Raw genomic sequence first — 21,403 nt, 5'->3', positions numbered from 1 at the left:
AAAAATTATTTCAGTACTGAAAATGTGAAGATTTACTGTGAATTCATCACTTTGCTGAATGAACTCATAATTCATGGTTCATACTGAATTTAAATCTTAAAGGTGTTGAAAATTCATTTTCTTTTAATTCATTACTTTTCACAATGAATTCATAATAATTCATATATGAGATGTTTGATTTGAGCGATAAGTATGACTGATAAACAAGCCCAACTTAACTAAACATTTGGTTTGTATGATTCGACTCGTAATATAATTTGGCCCGTAATTTAATCATATAATAAAATGATCATTTATCACTTTAAAATTGAGTTGATTATATATAACTATATCCGACATTATAAACAATGAGACCAAATATATAAAGACTCCGAAATAAAAATAAAAAAACCACGAAAGTGTTTAATAAAAATGAAATAAAAGAAGAATATGAAAAACCAACATACTAGTGAGTCACATGATTCTCTAGAGTCTTTGGTCAATTCTATATCTCAATACATTAAAAATAATAAATATTATAGTCCAAACTTAGGGGGTGTATTAGTTCAATATTTATGTAGATTTTAAAAATCCGTGGATTTTAAAAGTCCATAGAATTCTCACAGATTCTTCATGATTTTGAATGAATTCTTGGTCGGATTTTTAATGAATTAGCAAGAATTTGACGTGATATTTTCGGACTTGAAATCCACAAACCCAATGAGCGCGGGAATTGAACCAGCGCTAGACCTACTTTCAGCGGCCGCTAGGGGCCCATGAGCGCTGGATACCTAGCGAGCGCTGGGTTCCAACGAGCGCTCAAACCATATATCACATCATTGGATTTGGTTGGTGCCTAAAATTTTACCGGTGGTGCACATATATTCCCAACTTTCACACTGTTATATATATTATCATATAGTATTTCAAACATGCATATGCGCCTCCCAATAACTGGATTTATGATTATTATTTTGACTACACTGGTTCTATTTCTATGTAATCGGCGCTATTTAATTTTAGTGGGTAACTATTATTCGCATGCATTCCCATTATTATATATATATCTCTATCCACTAAGCAATTTAATTTCCTAATGGATAATATGGTGATGGGAGCTTCCCGAAGAAAATCATGGCACCACGAGCGCTGAAGAAACTTGACCTCTGGAATCATTGGCAACGACCGCTGGCTTCTTGGCCGCGGGCGCTGGCACCCAGCGAGCGCGGGGATTTTGCAGGATTTGTGAATTCTCGTGGTCTGTGTTCGGATTTGTTCATGCTTATTTTTTCAACGAAATTAATGAAAGTCATTTCAATTTAAAGTCCATAAATTATCGAATACATCCAGATTTTTATAGACTTTTAAAAGTCTTGAACGAATACACCTAGATTTTCATAGACTTTTAAAAGTCTTGAACGAATACACCTAGATTTTCATAGACTTTTAAAAGTCTTGAACGAATACACCTAGATTTTCATAGACTTTTAAAAGTCTTGAACTAATACACCTAACCTTTAAAAGTCTGCAGAAATCTATTAAAGTCTTAAACTAATACACCCCCCTTAATTGGTTCACGTGATCATGGTCCCCATATGTAATACCGACCTAATTTTCCACATTCTCTTTCTTCTCTTTTTTTTTTTTTTTTCTTTTTTTCTTCTAGTAACATTTTTGTATTCTCATCCCTTCTTGTTTATACCACATATAACAAATACTCCCTCCGTCCCACTGTAAGTGAGACTTTTTTTTGGGCACGGGAATTAAGAAAGGTGTATTTTGTGTGTAAGTGAAAAAGTGAAAAGGTGTTTAAAGGGAAAAACTTTTACCTAAAAAGGAAAGAGTCTCACTTACAATGGGACGCCCAAAATAGAAAGAGTCTCAGATACAGTGGGACGGAGGGAGTATCTCATTGATTTAATCTATTTCAATTTTTTTTAAAAGGTTGTGAGCATATTAAAATTTTATTTTTATTTTTTCATGGATTAATGTTTGATTGCGAGAGAAAACTTTAATCAATATTTTGAATATAAATTTATATTCGGTAAACAAAATTCGGGATTCGATGCGATACTAAACAAATCAAACTTGAGCACACCAGTATTCAATTCGACTCGGTTCGATTATACCCCTATGTATTCCCAGAAAATGAAACCTTTTACCAAAAAGTACAAAGATGTAAAATAATAGTGTGAAAAGCGCATTTTCAACTGTCTGTAATGCTTTAGACATCGTATGTCATGCAACGATTTTACGATGCAATATTTTCAAGAATTCTTGAAATTCACTGTATCCAGCTTGGATCCATAACATTTTTCAGACCTTTTTAGTTATATATACATTTTTAACTGACAATCTTTGTATCAAGTAAATATGTTCAAACTGTTGGAAATCTGCTATGCTATGCTGGAGAAATCGTTCAGCAGAATAGACGCCTACAAAGTGCTCGACAGAACGACTGAAAGAGTTAAAAGAAAGGGCTGCAGAAATCTTCACACCAACTGGTTGGGAAAATGCCTTGAATAGAAAAAGGACTGCAAAAGTGGAGAAGCTGAACCGTTGAGAATACCCATTTCTAATGCTGCAAACTTCAATTCAAATACACTAATGATCAAACATCATTAATTTATTCCATGCATGTTAATTAGCTCTCCTAACAACGAAGATTAGGTCCGGGATTAACTCCGAATTGGTTACAATAACTCGTATAATAATTAACACGAGCAGTCACGGCGGCCGGCCTCCCTCCATCGCATTCTCCGCCGTTAATAGCCCTAATCGTGGCCCCAAAACCCCGCCCCGATGTAATAGCCGTGTGCACGCTATTCATCCAGAACCACAGCGCGGCCTTGAATGAGATGGCGGGGTCCCGGGCCACGATATCGGGGTTGTTCAATCCATCAAAATTTAGGGCTTGGCCCGCCGGGCCGTAGTTGTAGTTCCACGTCAGCTGTAGCGGGCCTCTGCCGTAGTAGCTCTGGCCCGGCGTGCACGGCCACTGTTTGTTGCTACTGCAATAGACCGCCTTGTTTATCTCTCGTGTGTAGCACATGTCTGCATGGGAAAGAAAATTATCAGATCGTCTGATGGGTCAAGATTCGTCACATATATTCATTAATAATATTAATCTTTGGTTTATGGTTGTGTTCGGATATAGACATTGAATTAATTTATGGATTTTGACTCGTCATACCGTCTGATATGATATTATTTCCCTAGTTCGATATTGATTTCAACTCATATAAGTTGTGAGACAGAGAATCTCATCGAATTATCAATATTTTGTGTGAAGCATTGTACAATAACTTCTAAAACCTAATTAAATAGTAAAAAATTTGTCTTCCCGAAATCTCAAACTCAATACATGTGTGCAAGATGATTAATGCCCAAGGCCTAAGGTGCTGAATTTGATTCCACTGTGGCAGGATTTTTAATTAATTTATTTGTGTAATTTATCAAAAAATAGAAAAATATAGCTCCTAAGTGAGAGTAACAAAGTTAACAATTAAAAAGAAATGTGATTATATATAAAATTATAATCTTTTAAAAAGTAAAATAAAAATAAATAAATAAATAAGAAAACTTAGTCCAATCTAATGTGTGACATGCCATGACCTCACGCTCCGATTCGTCGGTGGACACGAGTTTCGAGAAAATTTAATTATATATAATTAGTACCAATATGTTCGAAAATAGAATAGGAAAATATTTTATGGAGGAATCAAAAAAGAAAATTAGGAAAATATTTCGTGGACTTACGCCCGGTCTCGTGCGTGACATGAGCGAAGAACGCCGCGATCTCACGCTTCGAGTCGTCGGCGGACCCCACCATGCCGAAGTTGGGGTACAGCTGAATCGCTTGTAGGAAGGCGGCGCGTGTGTAGAATCCCTTCCCAGCGCAGCCCGCCCCCGCCTGATTAGCAATGCCGTTGAAGAAACTATCTGTCACCACGCCGCCGACATTGCCTCCGTTGTTTTGGCCGGAGACGTATTTTCCGGTGGCTAGGAGGAGAGCGAGAAGGGCGTAGATAGTGAGGGAATGGTTCATTTTGGAGATAGCTAAGAGTAGTGAGAAAATGTTGTGTTGGTGTGGAGAAATAATGTGGGGATTTATGGGTATTTAAAGAGTGAAATAAATATATACTCCATTTTTTTATTTTATTTTTAGAAGGATAATGGGAAGAGGAAGATATCTTGAAGCTAGGAAGATTGGAAGTTTGTTACAAATGGATTAGTATATTATTGACTTTTGGAATGCCTTATAGTATAAGGTACTATTTGATTTTATTGTGGTGGAAATTTGTGTTGGATTTTCCAAAGTGGAGTAGGTAAACTTGACTTACTATTAAGAGTCAACTCATAATATTTACACCATATATAACTAGTTTCTTATAATCTAATTATATGCTAAAGGATATTGTTCACTACAAACTATACTTATAAGTTCAAATGAGAAGGTATATAATGTACTATAAATTAAAAATTATTTCAATACTGAAAATGTGAAGATTTACTGTGAATTCATCACTTTGCTGAACGAACTCATAATTCATGGTTCATACTGAATTTAAATCTTAAAGGTGTTGAAAATTCATTTTCTTTTAATTCATTACTTTTCACAATGAATTCATAATAATTCATATATGAGATGTTTGATTTGAGTGATAAGCATGACTGATAAACAAGTCCAACTTAACTAAACATTTGGTTTGTATGATTCGACTCGTAATATAATTTTGGCCCGTAATTTAATCATATAATAAAATGATCATTTATCACTTTAAAATTGAGTTGATTATATATAACTCTATCCGACATTATAAACAATGAGACCAAATATATAAAGACTCCAAAATAAAAATAAAAAAACCACGAAAGTGTTTAATAAAAATGAAATAAAAGAAGAATATGACAAACCAACATACTAGTGAGTCACATGATTCTCTAGAGTCCTAGCTTGGTCAATTCTATATCTCAATACATTAAAAATAATAAATATTACCGACTCATTATAGTCCAAATTAATTGGTTCACGTGATCATATTGGTCCCCATATGTAATACCGACCTAATTTTCCACATTCTCTTTCTTCTCTTTTTTTTTCTTCTTCTTCTAGTAACATTTTTGTATTCTCATCCCTTCCTTGTTTATACCACATATAACAAATATCTCATTGATTTAATCTATTTCAATTTTTTTTTAAAGATATTTCCTAAATATAACCTACCCCAATTAACATTAGCTAAGAGTTAAATATTAAAAAAGAGGGGGAAAATGCCTTAAAATACACAAAGTTTGGACGAATTCTGATTTTACACACAACTTTTGAAATTTGAAAAAAAAAATACAACAAATTTTAATTTTTATTTATTTTTTCGTAAATTTAAAAATACCCTAAAATTAGAAACATAAAAGTTGCTACTACAACCCAACACAGCAAGCTCATAACTAGGGATGGCAGTGGATCTTGGACCCGGTCCAGATCCGTGGATCCAGATCTGTTTTTATAGATCTGGATCTCAATTTTTTGGACCCGACGGATCTGGATCTGGATCTCAGTTTTGAAAACGGATCTGGATCTGGATCTTAAAATTTTAGATCCGGATCCGGCCCAAATCCGACCCGTGGATCCGTTTTATTTCATATATATTTTTTATATTTTATATTTAGTTTACTAATAATATTAACTAAATTAAAAATAATAAATACATTATATTCAAAAGAATAAAAACTAAAAGTAATTAGATAAAAGTATTTTGTGTTATATTTTTCATGATGGAAATTAGATGTTGTTGATTTTGTGAATTTTTTTAATTTAATTTAAAAATAGTAGATCCATGGATCTTGACCCATGGACCCGCGGATCTGGATCTCGATCCAAAATTTTCAGATCCACGGATCTGGATCTGGATCTGGTATATGAAAACGGATCTAGATCTGGTATTGGCCAGACCCGATCCAAATCCGGCCTGTTGCCATCCCTACTTATAACCCGTACATATAATGTATTTAATGAGCTTCGCAATTCAACATGAAAATAAAGCTTTCTCTCCCAATCAAACATTAACTCACAAGAAAATGAAAATAAATTGTAGCAGTTTAAAATTTAATGTATTTCATTTCAAATCTCAAAGGTTGTGAGCATATTAAAATTTTATTTTTATTTTTTCGTGGATTAATGTTTGATTGCGAGAGAAAACTTTATTTTCATATTAAATTACGAAGTTTAAATTTAGGAAATTTTAATTTGGGGAAGAATCTGAAAAATTAAAATTTAGCATATTTTATTTTAAATTTCAAAGATTGTTTACAAAACTAGAATTCATTCAAATTTTATGTATTTTATGGTAATTTTTCCTTAAAAAAAATAGTCGAGAATTTCAAGTACCCATAAACGAGAAGGGCCGCATGAGCCCAAATATTCGGCCTCTAAACCTCAACAAAAGTTAATTGAATCATAGGCTTATGAAGTCCAAATACGGGAAATCGGCCCACATCATTTATAAAAACAAATACACAAACGCGGCAAGATATGTTTTAAATAAAAACAAATAAATGAGGTTTTATCAAATAAAATCACGAACTAATTCGAGATCTCAAATTTAACGTGATTTTTGAAGTGCGAGGAATTAAATCATCATTTTTTTCAATTTTTGCAGTTCCGTCCACCTAATTTTTTTCGGTCGTCGGAGCGCTGAATTGGAGCTTAGGTGAATTTAGTAAAGAATATGTTTTTGTGAGGTCTAAGTGATGCCGTTCATACAATTTCAATTAAATTGTTTTCTCAAATTATAATGGGATTGTATCCTGTCTCTGCACCTTAATTTTCAATAATTAGCAATTTTATTGCAAACAACGTTGTAGCATAAATATTATGATGCGAACTGATCCACGTAAACTCCAACTCAATGATTCGACGATTAAAAAAAATTGGGGGTGGGGGGAGGGGGGATTACAAAAATTGAAAAGATGGTAATTTAATTCGTCACTTTTCAAAAGCCACGTTAAAATTGCAATCTCGAACTAGTTCTTGATTTTATTTACCAAAATCTCTAAATAAATACATAAATAGCAATATATTTTTTAAATAATTTATTTTAGATACATCTCATGCACACACCCACACATTTTAGTTACTCGAACTTTCAAGCTATTTTTTAATAAAAGTTATTAAGCCTTGTATCGTATGGACTGCAACGAGCCATAGAATTTAAATTCAACTATTTTTTCTGCTCAATATAAAATAATATTCCTTCTATCCCAAAGTCATAATAATTTTCTTCTATCCCAGTTGACTTGACTTTTTTTTTTTTTTTGACGCAATTATTTACAAGAGTAAGATTGTAATGCAAGATATACAAGCATATATATTTAATATAGTGCAAAATAATTATAGGCCAAATCAAATGTTATATTGTTGAATTACTTATTAAAACGGTTATATTTTTCATTGAACCAAGAATTCAAAACTCCCACAAACCATACTATTTTCATGATCACTATTTTATGGAGGTCAAAAGCCCCAAAAAAAGGAGGCACATTCTATCATCCTAATATAACATATATAAATCGAATGGTAACCTCACCATATATATATATTCTCGTAGCCTCACCATATATTATAATTATATATATATAAAATATGAAAGTAACCATAACTCGTAGTTGCACGGTTCAGCCAGACGGACCATGTTTCAATGGTTCGATGCCGCTAACCGAATCCGACCAAACCGGTATTCTAACTCATGTCCCAACGATCTACTTTTACAAGCCACACTCCCAAAATTGGCTCACAACAAAACACACCATTTTCACAACCCTCCAAACTTCACTAGCCAAGGCCCTGGCCCACTTTTACCCGCTAGCCGGCCGTCTGCGCTGGCTAGATGGGGCTCGGCTCGAGCTCGACTGCAATAGCAGCGGGGCCCACCTCATCGAAGCTGACTCCGATGCCACGTTCAGTGACCTCGGGGACTTCACTCCGTCTCCCGATTTTGTTCACCTGGTCCCTCGGATCAACTACTCTTTGCCCATCGAAGAAATCCCACTACTAGCCATGCAGGTAGGGATGTAAACGAGTCGAATCGAAGCGAATATTATTGTATTTGATTCGTTTTCGTAAAATGTTTTATATTATCGAATTTCTTCGTACACTGATTCGCGAGTATTCAAATTGAATCAAATATTTGTTTATATTTTTTTTAGTGTATTCTATAAATAATATAGTAATTCGTATATTCGATTTAAAATTTCCCACTATTTGATAAGGAGAAAATTTTTAAAATAATATTTTAAATTATATCTATTATCTTTGTTAAGCTTTGACTATTATTTTACTTTTTCCATATTTCTTTTTATTTAAGTAAATGTTATTTTCTTTTCTTTATTTTACTTTATAACTATTTGTGTCTTTTACTTCTTATTTATGTAAATATTCTTTTTTTTATATTTATCTAAGTTTTAAATTATATTTGATAACTAATCGAATAGAAAAAGTATTTATGTTTATATCTTATAAAATTTCGAATTCGAATATCAAAAATTCGGAGTGATTCCTACATGCAGGTGACCAACTTTCGATGCCGCGGAGTCACCCTCGGCTACTCTGTATCCCATGCCGTTGTCGACGGCCAGAGCGCGCTCCACTTCATCTCCGAGTGGGCTAATCTCGCGCGTGGCGCCCCGTTAGGCGCTTCGCCTTCCCTAGACAGGAGACTCCTCCGCGCCGGAGATCCTCCGTCGGAGGCCCGGTCGCGGTTCGAGCACCCGCAGTTCGACCCTCCTCCCTTTCTGGTAGGGCGGTCGAACAATAAAGAAGAGAGAGAGAAAGAAACAGTAGTAAGTATGCTGAAGCTGTCGAGAAGCCAAGTCCAACTGCTCAAGACCGAAGCCAACAGAGGCACGGCGCGCGCCTACACGCGCTACGAAGCCATAGCGGGGCATATATGGAGGAGCGCGTGCCGAGCGCGTGGACACGCGCCCGAGCAGCCGACGGCGCTCGGGATTTGCGTGGACGTGCGGGGGCGCGTGAGGCCGCCGCTGCCGCCGAAGTTCTTCGGCAATGCGATAATCGACGTGATCGCCCGGGGGCGGTCGGGGGAGCTGGCGGACCGGCCGCTCGGCTACGCCGCCGGCAAAATAAGGGAGGCGATCGACGGCGTGACGAGCGAGTACGTGCATTCGGTCATCGATTTCCTTAAAAACCTCGATGATTTCTCGAGGTTGCAAGACATACACGCGTTGAGAACCGAGGGTGGGTCGTTTTACGGCAACCCTAACATCGGCGTGGTGAGTTGGATGTGTCTGCCTCTGCACGGCCTTGATTTCGGATGGGGGAAGGAGTTTTTCATGGCGCCGGGATCTCACGACTGCGACGGCGATTCCTTGATCTTGCCGGCGTGCGGCGGCGATGCCGGCGATTTGCTTGTTGCGCTGTGTCTGCAGGTTGAGTGCATGGAAGATTTCAAGAAATTCTTCTACCAAGAAATTTAGGACATGGGAATGGATCCTCTTCGGTTCAACTCTATTTATGACTTCCCCAGTTAATGAGCTCAATTAGCCATATTTAATTTAAGGTCAATTGTGTAATTTAATATATTATACATATAATATATCTATAAATATATTATGGTTCATCCTTTATGTTTTAATAGTTATTTAAGTAGTAGTTTCCATTAGGACTGATCTTCATCATATAAGTTACTATTTTTTATTATATAATTTTAATAATTTAGAATTAAAAAATACAAAGAATTACAATTTTAATTTTGCTAGAATCTTTGGAATTAAAATTAATTAAGAAGAAACCTATAAAATAAATATGAAGAAAAAATTAAGTGATGTTTAATTAAATAAAATTAAATTTTTATTTTAATTTTATTAGTTCTATAACATTATACTTTTCAAATATTAATCAATAATTGATTCAAAAAATACATTAAAATGATAGATATTGCTATAAAATAAAATAAAATATAAATTTACACCCATAACAATTTCTTCATTGAAATAATTCTTTTTTACGTGCGAACGCACGTCATCTCTGCTAGTATATCTAAATGAATTAACCTTTAAGCAAAGTCGTACGTTCTCAATAAAAAAAATTCCACAAACACCACTAGCTAGATGATTTTCTTTTTCGAGGTAACCACTAACTAGATATTGTCCCAAGGCTTTATAAAAGTCGCTGGCAACAAATTTCTAACACCTAAATTGTGAAGAAGAGTTCTATACAAAGTATGATTTCAGTGAGATTTTTATTTTTGGTGAGAAATAGTAATAATAAATAAATTAATGTAATTTACGAATAGTCGTATCCAGATAATATGGTGAAAAATCTCATTCCCTTCAGAATTCAAACTCATACGAGAATGCCTATTCATGGGTTACATTTACTTATTCGTAGAAATATAATCGCATCTGTTCGCACACATTCTCAATTCTCAACACATTTAAGACTTGTTTTGCTACGTAGTATGAGATAATGCATGATATATTTGACTATGATGTTTATTAATTTATTGAATATTAACACCATGTTTAGTAAGATGTTATATATGTTATCGCACTCTCACGTGTGATACAGAATCAACAATATATGGATAGTACGTAGATAACATACCGTTAATTTATAAAGAATTTTAACCTTTGAAGCAAACAACGTATTAGTGTGCAATATATATCTATCTATCATACTCTTATCATACATAACAAACGAGACCTAAACATTTGTTTCCTATATAAAGCTATATATTGTCTCAAGACTCTCAACTAGCAACGTATGGCAAATCTCATCACTCTCCTCCCTCTCTTCATATTTTTCTCTCTTATCATCTCACCACCACCAGCAACATCCTTCAACAACCACACCGATTTTCTCTCGCTGCTCGCCTTCAAATCCGCCATCGATCTCGACCCACTCGGAGCTCTAGCTTCATGGAACCAGACGACGCATTTCTGCGAGTGGAACGGGATCCGATGCGGCCGGAGACATCCCGACCGAGTGGTGGGGATAAACTTGATGTCCCAAGCACTGGTTGGCTCCCTCTCACCCCACATAGGTAACCTCTCTCTCCTCAAATCCATCTCACTCCACAACAACTCTTTCCATGGCACCATCCCTCAACAACTCGGCCACCTCCGGAAGCTCCGGAACCTCGGCTTGAGCAACAACTCCTTCAATGGTCCAATACACCAAAATTTGTCAAGATGCTCGGATCTTGTGTACCTTGACTTATACAACAACGCCCTCTCCGGATACATACCACCAGAGCTCGAGCTTCTGCAGAAGCTCGAGCTCCTGGCGCTGTCCATGAACCGCCTCTCTGGCCCATTCCCACCATCACTAGGGAATTTGACATCTCTAGAGAAAATCTCTTTAGCTGTGTGCCAATTTCATGGTGAAATCCCAGAATCATTCACCAGGCTCAAGAGCTTGAAATTCCTCCAGTTTGCTGCAAACAATCTCACTGGCACCATTCCCATTGGCCTATTCAATATGTCTCAACTTTTCCATTTTGCAGTTGATACTAATCATCTTCAAGGAACAATCCCCTCCTACATAGGATATACTCTGCCTAAACTCCAGTATCTCATTTTGGCACAAAACAGATTCGCTGGCCCTCTTCCTCTCTCCCTCTCAAACCTTTCCAACTTGATATACCTCGAAATGCCCATTAATGGCTTCACGGGAAGAATCCCACAACTTGGGAGATGTTCAAATCTTGTAAGCTTCAGTCTCGGATACAATCTTCTTCGAGATGACGCCTCTTTCATTTCATCATTCACAAACTGCACAAACCTAGAGATACTGGTAGTTATTTCCAACATGATAACCGGTTCATTGCCCAACTCCATTTCCAATCTTTCCACTCACCTTAGCCTCCTACATCTCGGGGACAACGAAATTCACGGCGACATTCCTCCGGCTATCGAAAACCTCGTCGGCCTCAACGCCATTTATCTTCATCGCAATTATCTAGAGGGCCCGATTCCTGAGGGTATTGGGAAGCTTAGTAACTTGTTTGTGTTTCATGTATATCTAAACAGACTCACCAAGGCTCTGCCGCATTCAATAGGAAACCTCACTTCCTTAACTGTGTTGTTCTTGGATCATAACAACTTTTTGGGGAACTTACCTTTGAGCCTTGCCAACCTCACCAATTTGATAGATCTTGATCTCTCCTACAACGATTTCAGTGGTGTCATACCTCCGCAAATCGTGGAGAGCCTCGCCTCCGTTGCTATCACGCTTGATCTCAACAACAATCACTTTGAAGGGTCGATTCCACAGGAAGTTGGTTCTCTGACAAACCTCGCCTTGCTGGCGTTGTCCGAGAACAGATTCTCCGGTCAGATTCCGCTCTCATTGGCCAGATGTGCAGTATTGCAGCGCCTCTACCTGCAGGGGAATCTATTACAAGGAGAGATTCCCTCGGCATTGTCTGCTTTGGCGGCTCTACAAGACTTGGATCTTTCGCGGAATAATCTCTCCGGTTCAATCCCGAGATCCCTCGAGAAGTTGAAGCTCGGATACTTGAACCTCTCGTTCAATGCGCTGGCGGGGGAGGTCCCAAGAGCCGGGGCTTTCGCGAACCAGACCGCGGTTTTCCTCGATGGAAACCCGCGGTTGTGTGGCGGCGTGCGCGAGCTGAATCTTCCGCCCTGCCCTCGGGTGGAATCCAGTCGAAAAAACAAGAATCATCGCTCTACTCTGGTGATAAAACTCCTGATCCCGCTGCTGGCGGGTCAGGAGTTTTAGGTTTTTCCCTTCTCGGGTTTTTCTTGTACAAGAGAAGGAAACCGGACCGGAGGGATCTTACCCCTCCGTTTCCCGGTGTCCGGTTCATGAGACTCTCCTACGCGGATCTCCTGAACGCCACCGCCGGATTCTCTGAGCAGAACTTGCTCGGAGCCGGGCGGTTCGGGTCCGTCTACAAGGGGATCCTCGGCGTTGAACACGATCAAACCCCCGTCGCGGTCAAGGTTCTTCACTTGCTCGTTAAAGGGGCCTCCAAGAGCTTCGCGGCGGAATGCGACGCGCTAAGAGGCGCGAGACATAGAAATCTGCTGAAGATATTGAGCGTCTGCGAGAGCATAGACTTTCAAGGGAATGATTTCAAGGCGTTGGTGTATGAGTTCAAGTCCAATGGAAGCCTAGAACAATGGTTGCACCGTTGTGATGGAGGCAGCAAGCTTAGTGTGATGCAAAGGCTCAACATTGCAGTTGATATTGCTCAGGCGATCAAGTACCTTCATTTGGGAACTGATTCTGTGATCATCCATGGTGATTTGAAGCCGAGTAACATTCTTTTGGATGAGGATATGAGTGCTTGTGTGGGTGACTTTGGATTAGCAAAGATCGTATCCAACATGGTTTTATCACATGACAGCAGCAGCAGCTCCACGATGATCAGAGGTACCATAGGTTATGTCCCTCCAGGTATGAATTTAATTCCAAATTTTATCTTGAATTACTTTTACAATTTACTCCATATACTTTTATATTCAAGACACTGTTTCAAAAAATATTGGGTTAATATATAACGTTTCTATATCTGGAACTTTCAACATTTTCCATAAAATCAATGATCGAAACTTTCATTCTCTACCCAAAATTTTCAGATTTTCAGCACTTTTACATAAAATGTCCCGCTGTCCAAAATTTGGTGATGGAAAGACGATTTATCTCTCCGCATGGATATTTTAGGAACCATCATATATTGTTGGAAAACCATATGGAGAAGCACTATTTTCGGGATTTTTTTGTCACCGAATTCTGTATAGTGCATGGGGCATTTTATGAAAAACGTTGAAAGTTAAAGAGTTTTTTAGTAGAAAATGAAAGTTTGAGACATTTTATGAAAAACACTGAAAGTTGATGATATAAAACAATATTAACCCAAAATATTCACTTATATTTAATTAAGAAATTCAATTTTACTAATTTTGTAGGGTTTTTTTTTTTTTTTTTTACGTTTGCTTGGTTTTGCATATGCAGAATATGGCATGTCCAATTCAATTTCAACACAAGGGGATGTTTATAGCTTCGGGATTGTTCTCTTGGAGATGTTCGTGAACAAAAAACCAACTGATGATTTATTTCAAGATGGTTCCAATCTCCACGACTTTGTTGCTGCATCCTTGCCTGATCGAGTCATGGAAATTGTCGATCCATCGCTATTTCCAGCAGGATTTGAGATCACGAATGAGCAGATGAACTACGTGGCTTCTATTCTAACCGTCGGATTGTCGTGTTCGAAGGAGATGCCTAAAGATAGGACGTCGATTGTAGATGTTGTTAACGAATTGTCTATGATACACAAGTTGTTTTCTACACGAAGAAGATAGACAGAGACGGAGCCAAGCTTTAGATTTGACTAGGCCTGTCTTATCGATCTTTTTTTCAATTACCTAGCTATATTTAACTTGTATTTTATAATTTTTTTAAAAAAAATTGAATATAAAATTGTAATTTCATTTATTCAAACTTATATTATTAAATACTAGCTTCTGAGCTCCTGAACTTGTGTATGTTCTTGTATGGACTGGTATCGAATGCAGTGAGTTTTGCCCATATTTATAAATTCAATATATGATTGATGGAAAAACGTGGCTGAGAACACAAGATATGGACGTGACATGTGGAGTTTTATTCAAGTAAAAGTGTGCTCGTTGGTTAAACAAAATAACCAACATTACTAAAAAGTAGGAAGACTAAGTCTATAGTTTTTAATCCTTCTTTTCTCTTCTTCTAATATACGGTCATATATTTGACAGAATCTTTGAATCCTCTCCTCCAAGAATTGTGGTTTTTAAAAATTAAATAAATATTAATTCTCTTAAATTGATATTAATGAAGAAAATAAAATTAAAGTTTATTCATAAAATAAATAAATAAATAATTATTAGAGTTAAAATCCCCTCCCCCCAAAAAAAATTATTAGAGTTAAAATAACTCTTACTATATTTTCAAAAATAATTAGTACTCCCTCCGTCCCGCGAAGCGTGACCCACTTTCCTTTTTGGGTTGTCCCACGAAGCTTGATCTGTTTCTAAAAATAGCAAAAAATTTACCCTTTATTCACATTTTCACTTTTTCACCTACCACACTTAACACATAAAATATCAATTTCTTAATTCCCGTGCCGAAAAGAAATGAGTCACGCTTCATGGGACGGAGGGAGTATTAAAATATTTTACTAAATGAGTCTTGACTCCACACTCCACACTATTCAACACTAAAAATTGAGTCTTGAAGGGTTTCAACGAAAAAAATTGAGTCTTGAATTTTCTCAAAAAAAAAAAATCGAGTCTTGAAAGAACTGTTAAACCCTAATTGCAGAGAAGCTTTCACAGTCATCAATGGCGGTTGCAAATCCTCCATCGCTAGACATCTTAGTGAGAGATCATGGGGGTTTTACTATCTGGAGCGGCCCCCCTTTCAGCAATGGGGAGCCCAAAATTAAGCTCGATAAAGTTCCCTGCAACTCCACAAAATTCAGCGACGATGGATCCAAGCTCATGGCTATTCGGTCCGATTCCTTAATTACCGTCTACGATGCCAAGAATTTGGTGGAAATTAGGGGTTTTCAAGTCCCCAATCTTCTCGCTGCCAGCATATCGCCGTGTGGGACATATGTGCAGACGTTTCAAAAATCATCCACGCCGCAGGTGAAGAACGTGGTGCTGTGGAAGACGGAGACTGGCGAATCGGTTTATCAAGCGTTCCAGAAGAATATGACGAAGGCGACATGGTAAATTGCTGTGATTTGGTTTTGTAATCGTGGGATTCTCAGTTTCAGTAATGTTAGGGCTTTTCGTGCTGTTTCTTTAGGCCGTCAATTCGATTTAGCTCCGATGAAGCTGTGGCGTGTCGTCTGGCGACGAATGAAGTACAGTTCTTTGATGCTGGAGATTTCTCGAAAGGTGTTGTTCATCGGCTTAGAGTGCAGGGAATTGCTGCATTTGAGCTATCGAAGAGCCCTGGCTCGTATGTGGCCGTATTCGTTCCTGAATCGAAGGTTTTTGCCTTACAACTCTGGTGTTATATTTGAAGTTGTGGAGTTGATGCTGCAAGTTAGCTCTTTATTGCTTTGTCTGTTGATTTTGTTTTGTTTTACTTCAGTCTTTGTTTGTGTCGATGATTTCTTAAGTTTGATTGGACGTGCTTGCATTTGTACTTGTCATCTATTCTTTGAGAATACGAAATTTTATGGAATCCTGAATTTTTTAAGTACTTGACGAAGAAGCTCTGCTCAGCTCAATTGGTGAGACGAAATTTTATGGAATCCTGAATTTTTTAAGTACTTGACGAAGAAGCTCTGCTCAGCTCAATTGGTGAGATGCTTTCCTTTTAACCGTTAGGTTGAATGTTCGAGTCATCATGGGGGAAGTGGGAACCATTATTGATCCTCTTTCAAGAAAAAAAGAAGGAAATTGCAGTTGACGAGTATGTAGTGTTTTGATTGAGAGTCTCAGGATATTTAGCAAGTCTCGTTTTTAGAAGGGAAATTACATAAATATTGAGGGACGCATTGGAAATTGGATGTTGTTAAGAAGTGTTATAAGCCCGTTTTATTGTGATGAAAACGTTTGCATGCCAACCATCTTTGTTGGCATTATCCACTGCTTTAAACATCCCACTATGCACACATGGACTTAAGTGTAATTTTTATCTTGTTCTCTGTAGGGGATGCCAGCCAATGTTCAAATATTTTCTTGTGCAAAGGAGTCACAGAGTCAGCCTGTTGCCCGTAAAAGTTTCTTTAGGTGTTCCTCGGTGCAATTGCATTGGAACCATGGCTCCAAGGGGCTCTTAATTGTTGTGCAGTCAGATGTTGATAAAACAAATCAAAGTTATTATGGAGAGACAAAGCTAAACTATTTGACTACGGATGGAACTTATGAGGGATTAGTGCCACTCCGTAAGTGTTATCTTCCATTCTCTTTACCAGCTGACAAAATGTGCTTCGTATTCGGCAATTAATCTTGAATACTTTGGCAGGTAAGGAGGGGCCTGTACACGATGTTCAGTGGTCGTCCTCTGGTAAAGAATTCGCAGCTGTTTATGGATGTATCCTTAGTTTCTTCTGATGTTTAATTTCTTGGGTTAGGTGTTAGATATCAGATGCAGTCCTCTTTTGGTAGAACTGAAAGGTAGTGATAGCAATCGCTTATACTATTTGCTTATATAGTATCATATTTTCCTTCTTTTTTTTTATGTTACCTATTTTTCTGGTATCGGAGATTGTTAAATTCTAAATACAGAAAAGGTGACATGTATGACAAGATAAGGTGGGGATGTTTTTCTTGAAGCAAAATGGGAGTTTCTGCCTGGGATTGTTCTAATTATAAACAAAAAAGAGAAAAAGAAGAAAAATGTATTTTTTTTGCTATCAGTCTACATATATTTATAGCTGTATCCCTGGATTTAATATTTTAATTTAAGATTTTATAGTTCTATACTGTATTAGTAGCTTTTATATATGTTCTTCTATTCTTGCCCTGTTTGTTTTCTTTTTTCTTCCTTGACCCAGTTCAGTTATGCCTGCAATGGCAACAATATTTGATGCAAAGTGCAATCCTCTGCTAGAGCTTGGGACAGGCCCATACAATACTGTTAGATGGAATCCTAAAGGAAAGTGTATCCTTGTACATATCATATGGCTTCTGCTTCGTTTCGTCACTCGTGTCTCTTTTTCCCTCTCTCGTTGTTTCTTCATAAAGTTGCGTATGTTCATTTGTATCCTTAAGTCCACCATACAGTTATATGTTTGGCAGGCTTTGGTAACTTACCTGGTGACATGGTACGTTCTTCCAAACGATCAATTTACTTCTGTTAGGTGATGTTAATCATTATGGAATTTTAATAGTTCTTAGTGACACCAACAGTTTCCTTTTCCACTTGTTGTCTATTTCTAAAGTTCTTATGTGCCATTAGCTTGATTGTGATGTAGTGTCCTTGCCCTTCATTAGAATAGTTGTCTCTGCATAGTGTTTCAGCCATCATTATTAGCTGTGAAACTCCATAATTCCATCACCTTTTAAAGCTCATTCAGCAGTATCTTTTCCATATTGAATTGGTTTGATTTCCTTGCCTCTTTTCTCGTTTGTCACTGCACTTAGTGCATTGTGTTTTGTGTGTGGCTGATGTATTAGTTCTTTTTGAAGTGGCTATTGAACTTCTTAATGCTAAAGTTGCTTTTACATATGATTGTCAATCTATGCCATGCTTAGGTCAATTTTCCTTTCTGGTTTAGGCATTTTGGGATTATTCGGAAAAGAAAAAACTGGGAGCTACAAAAGCCGAATTATCAGTGACAAGTGAGTGGTCCCCAGACGGACGGTATTTTATGACTGCAACAACAGCTCCGAGACTGCAGGTTGACAACGGGTACGGACTTTTTAGTGCTCAATACTTTTCCTATCTTGAAGTACAGATTAGTTGATTTTGCAAGTTGTGGTTTTTTACCTCTCAGTGGTTTGTGAAATGATTTGATGGCTATTTTTTTCCTTTTCGTCTAATTACTCTCTTTCTGAAGGATCAAAATCTTCCACCACAACGGTTCGTTGTTTTTCAAGAGGATGTATGACAAGTTGTTTCAGGTTAGTACGTCTGGTTTTCTGTACTTCCTCCGAAAAAAATTCTCTTTCTTACCGGGATTTTTGTCATTGATCATACAGGTAGACTGGAAACCAGAGTCATCCGATAAGTTTGGTGATATTGAAGAAGTTTTGAAGTCTGTTGGCTCGTTGAAATTGGAAGATACAACTAAACAAGGTCTTTCTTTTTTCGCTCACACACTAATCTGATTTATTAGAAATGTACGAGATACTAAAATGAGACTAATATATCAGGACAAGGGTCGAAATCCGTTCAGCCCAACTCAAAACCCGCTGCTCCACAAAAACCTGCTGCCTATCGCCCGCCTAGTGCTAAAGCAGCGGCTGCAGTTCAAGCGGAGGTAATTTAAAATAATCCAAAACTGATTCAGATGGTCTATTGAATGATATTTATGGCTTCATGCTTGCAGAAAGCTTTTACTCACTAATCTGTATCATGTAAATTGTCGCTTAATGTGTTTAATGTTTGCGGTAGAACTTCTTGTTCGATCTAAGTCAAATCACTAGAAGTCTAGAAACTGATCTGTTGGTTTGACGAGATAGATGAGATACTGAGTAGCACACATGTTATTTAACATAGTAATAGTACTCTCTTAGGATGGTCTTTCGACTCTTTCCTAAGTCGTAGTTGATGGGTATGAGAAATGGGCAAGCAACGTGGACAACACCTCGAGCGTGAGCCAACAAGCATTAGTATGAATCATATACCCTCATTTAGAATGCTCGATAGGATTTCAAGTTAGATGAATTTAGCACCTATCGACAAGCATTTGTTAGAATATATATCTATGACTTTGCATTTCTTGAAAAACATAGTATTTAAATTTTCTTAGTGGTAATTCTCCACAACCAAATTTAGAGACCAGTCATATACTCCCTCCGTCCACGAAAGAACTTCCTATCTTTCCTTTTTGGGACGTCCACGAAAAAACTTTCTACCTATTTTTGGACTATACCCCACAACTTATAATTACTCTTACTTTCACTTTTTCACTAACTCCCAATATTAATTATAATATCTTTTCACCACTCCCAATACACTCAATAACTTTTTTCTCCACTTTTAATACACTCAATAATATTTTTCTTAAAACGTGTGCCACTTCCTCTTAGGAAGTTCTTTCATGGACGGAGGAAGTATTAAAATATCTGCTCAAAATCTGTAATTTCTTGGGTTTAGTTTTTTTTTCTTTTCCTCTATTAGATTTACATACTGATTCGGTAAATTCTCACGTGCAGCTATTCGGAGAAAGTCCTACCGGGTAAGTGTGTTGGAGTTTCTTCTGCTCGAAGCCGTTTTAATTTTGCTTCTGACGTTTCCTCTGTGTATCGACTTCAGAGAACTGAGCAAGAATGCACTGAAAAACAAGAAAAAAAGGGAAAAACAAAGGGAGAAGAAGGCTGCAGAAGCCGGCTCTGGTGCCAGTGGAACTTGATTGTTTTTTCGTCTCAGACGAGCCATTTTCAAGGGTTCTTGAGCTATGCCATTTGCAGGGAGGCTTAAGGTATTTGCAACGTTTGTTTCGACGTATTCAACTGCTTCCTGGTTTGCTGCTACTACATTTTTGTTTCAGTAGAGGTGGTGGCGGTGGTCTGAGTTTCATCATAATTGCCAGTTGAATTTAAAAGCCATAAGAATGGAAGTGGAGCTGAACTTAGAGAGAGAAACAACGGCCTTCCCCTCTTTCTCTGCTGTCAATGGGAGCTTTTCGGTTGATTTCAGGGACTTGTGTAGTTCGATCTTTCATCATTTTCCAACCTGATAGAGAAAAAGAATATATTATTATATAAATAGTAATAGTAATATCTATTTGGTTTTCAGTTTTGAACCGGAAATTGTAGGGGTTATGACAAAAAAATACATGAACTTTGAAAAAAGTTGCAATTTTCACCTCAACTTTCAATTGAGTCTCAAAATACATGAATTGATATTTTTGTTGCAATTTTCACCAAAGTTTGACTTTCAACGAAATTAGAGCTTAATTGACAGTCGAAAATTCACCTGATGTTGATCTAACTTATAATGATAATGAGTATTTAGAAGCTCGGGGGTCTAAGAAGGCAAAAATTAATATATTTGACTTGATTTCAATTGTCAATTAAGCTCTAATTTCGTTGAAAGTCAAATTTATTTGAAAATTACAACAAGAATATAAGTTCATGTATTTTGGAGCTTAATTGAAAGTAGAGATGAAAATTACAACCTTTTTTTTAAAGTTCGTGTATTTTTTTGTCATAACCCGAAATTGTACTTGGTTTTGGTATATACTGTGAAACACTCTGCATCTCACTAAAAATAAAGTTATATTTGTAAAATCAAATCAAAATGCTCCCACCACCCTTAATCTATTGATAATCAGATTAATTATATTATAATAGATAGTCATAATCACTACAATATAGTAATTTTGAGGGTACAAATTGTACACATATATAAGATTTTGTTTCATATTTTATTTACTTCTTTACAGGTGCTTGCAAATTTTTATTGGAATTGATAATTAATAGTATTATAATTTTTTATCTTTAAATATATATTATTATTATTTTGAAAAAAATAAATCGTATTAAATACCAAGTAATACGCTCTACTAGTTTATATAAGTATTTTAATTTTAATACGCTTACCACACTGTTAAAATATCAACTAAATACTGTATTACATTTACAGTTTTTTATATTAATACTGCCCACCGAATCATTCACGAGCTAACTATTCAAAGTCAAAGTATTAAAAAAAAAGTGTCGGCAAAGATTGAAATATATAAAATGAAAAAAGAAAACGATATCTAAGACCATC

At 36.8% G+C, this 21,403-nt stretch overlaps 5 protein-coding genes across 7 annotated transcripts; 4 read left to right on the top strand and 1 right to left on the bottom strand.

The window, feature by feature from the left end:
- Nucleotides 1-2,526: 2,526 nt before the first annotated feature.
- Nucleotides 2,527-4,213, bottom strand: LOC130999795 (chitinase 5-like). Its single transcript, XM_057925440.1, has 2 exons — nt 3,739-4,213; nt 2,527-3,033 (listed from the first exon to the last, which is right to left on the bottom strand). The coding sequence occupies exons 1-2, from the start codon at nt 4,025-4,027 to the stop codon at nt 2,633-2,635; spliced, it is 690 nt and encodes a 229-aa protein (XP_057781423.1). The 5' UTR covers nt 4,028-4,213; the 3' UTR covers nt 2,527-2,632.
- Nucleotides 4,214-7,578: 3,365 nt separating this feature from the next.
- On the top strand, nt 7,579-9,544 carry LOC130999785 (spermidine hydroxycinnamoyl transferase). The gene is made up of 2 exons (XM_057925424.1): nt 7,579-8,041; nt 8,545-9,544. Exons 1-2 carry the CDS (start codon nt 7,622-7,624, stop codon nt 9,469-9,471), a joined length of 1,347 nt encoding a protein of 448 aa, XP_057781407.1. The 5' UTR covers nt 7,579-7,621; the 3' UTR covers nt 9,472-9,544.
- A 1,215-nt stretch (nt 9,545-10,759) lies between these two features.
- LOC130997019 (receptor kinase-like protein Xa21) lies at nt 10,760-12,739 on the top strand. The gene has a single exon (XM_057922297.1). The coding sequence runs from the start codon at nt 10,760-10,762 to the stop codon at nt 12,737-12,739; it is 1,980 nt and encodes a 659-aa protein (XP_057778280.1).
- An 86-nt stretch (nt 12,740-12,825) lies between these two features.
- LOC130999784 (probable LRR receptor-like serine/threonine-protein kinase At3g47570) lies at nt 12,826-14,518 on the top strand. The gene is made up of 2 exons (XM_057925423.1): nt 12,826-13,420; nt 13,979-14,518. The coding sequence occupies exons 1-2, from the start codon at nt 12,826-12,828 to the stop codon at nt 14,326-14,328; spliced, it is 945 nt and encodes a 314-aa protein (XP_057781406.1). The 3' UTR covers nt 14,329-14,518.
- Nucleotides 14,519-15,189: 671 nt separating this feature from the next.
- Nucleotides 15,190-20,432, top strand: LOC130999783 (eukaryotic translation initiation factor 2A). 3 transcript variants are annotated; one of them, XR_009093585.1, is made up of 13 exons: nt 15,190-15,734; nt 15,815-16,001; nt 16,670-16,904; nt 16,985-17,053; nt 17,522-17,623; nt 17,746-17,786; nt 18,240-18,373; nt 18,522-18,585; nt 18,664-18,760; nt 18,838-18,944; nt 19,843-19,865; nt 19,943-20,108; nt 20,181-20,432. XR_009093585.1 is itself a non-coding variant. In XM_057925421.1 (12 exons), exons 1-12 carry the CDS (start codon nt 15,343-15,345, stop codon nt 20,037-20,039), a joined length of 1,548 nt encoding a protein of 515 aa, XP_057781404.1. In that variant the 5' UTR covers nt 15,190-15,342; the 3' UTR covers nt 20,040-20,432. The 3 variants fall into 3 exon arrangements, 1 of the variants encoding a protein (XP_057781404.1); XR_009093584.1 differs by having other exon boundaries at nt 15,218-15,734; nt 20,178-20,432; XM_057925421.1 differs by having other exon boundaries at nt 19,943-20,432.
- Nucleotides 20,433-21,403: the final 971 nt, after the last annotated feature.

Source organism: Salvia miltiorrhiza, chromosome 8, assembly GCF_028751815.1.
Source record: "Salvia miltiorrhiza cultivar Shanhuang (shh) chromosome 8, IMPLAD_Smil_shh, whole genome shotgun sequence".
In the NCBI taxonomy this organism is placed as follows: domain Eukaryota; kingdom Viridiplantae; phylum Streptophyta; class Magnoliopsida; order Lamiales; family Lamiaceae; genus Salvia; species Salvia miltiorrhiza.
The sequence above is the reverse complement of the archived record's forward strand: the minus strand, read 5'-3'. Positions and strand labels throughout refer to the sequence as shown.

Coding starts and splice junctions, on each gene's coding strand:
- LOC130999785 (XM_057925424.1), top strand. CDS start 7,622: ATGAAAGTAACCATAACTCGTAGTTGCACGGTTCAGCCAGACGGACCA. Junction 8,042..8,544: donor TCCCACTACTAGCCATGCAG/GTAGGGATGTAA, acceptor TCCTACATGCAG/GTGACCAACTTTCGATGCCG.
- LOC130999784 (XM_057925423.1), top strand. CDS start 12,826: ATGAGACTCTCCTACGCGGATCTCCTGAACGCCACCGCCGGATTCTCT. Junction 13,421..13,978: donor CATAGGTTATGTCCCTCCAG/GTATGAATTTAA, acceptor TTGCATATGCAG/AATATGGCATGTCCAATTCA.
- LOC130999783 (XM_057925421.1), top strand. CDS start 15,343: ATGGCGGTTGCAAATCCTCCATCGCTAGACATCTTAGTGAGAGATCAT. Junction 16,002..16,669: donor TATTCGTTCCTGAATCGAAG/GTTTTTGCCTTA, acceptor TGTTCTCTGTAG/GGGATGCCAGCCAATGTTCA. Junction 16,905..16,984: donor TGAGGGATTAGTGCCACTCC/GTAAGTGTTATC, acceptor ATACTTTGGCAG/GTAAGGAGGGGCCTGTACAC.
- LOC130997019 (XM_057922297.1), top strand. CDS start 10,760: ATGGCAAATCTCATCACTCTCCTCCCTCTCTTCATATTTTTCTCTCTT.
- LOC130999795 (XM_057925440.1), bottom strand. CDS start 4,027: ATGAACCATTCCCTCACTATCTACGCCCTTCTCGCTCTCCTCCTAGCC. Junction 3,034..3,738: donor TGTCACGCACGAGACCGGGC/GTAAGTCCACGA, acceptor TTTCCCATGCAG/ACATGTGCTACACACGAGAG.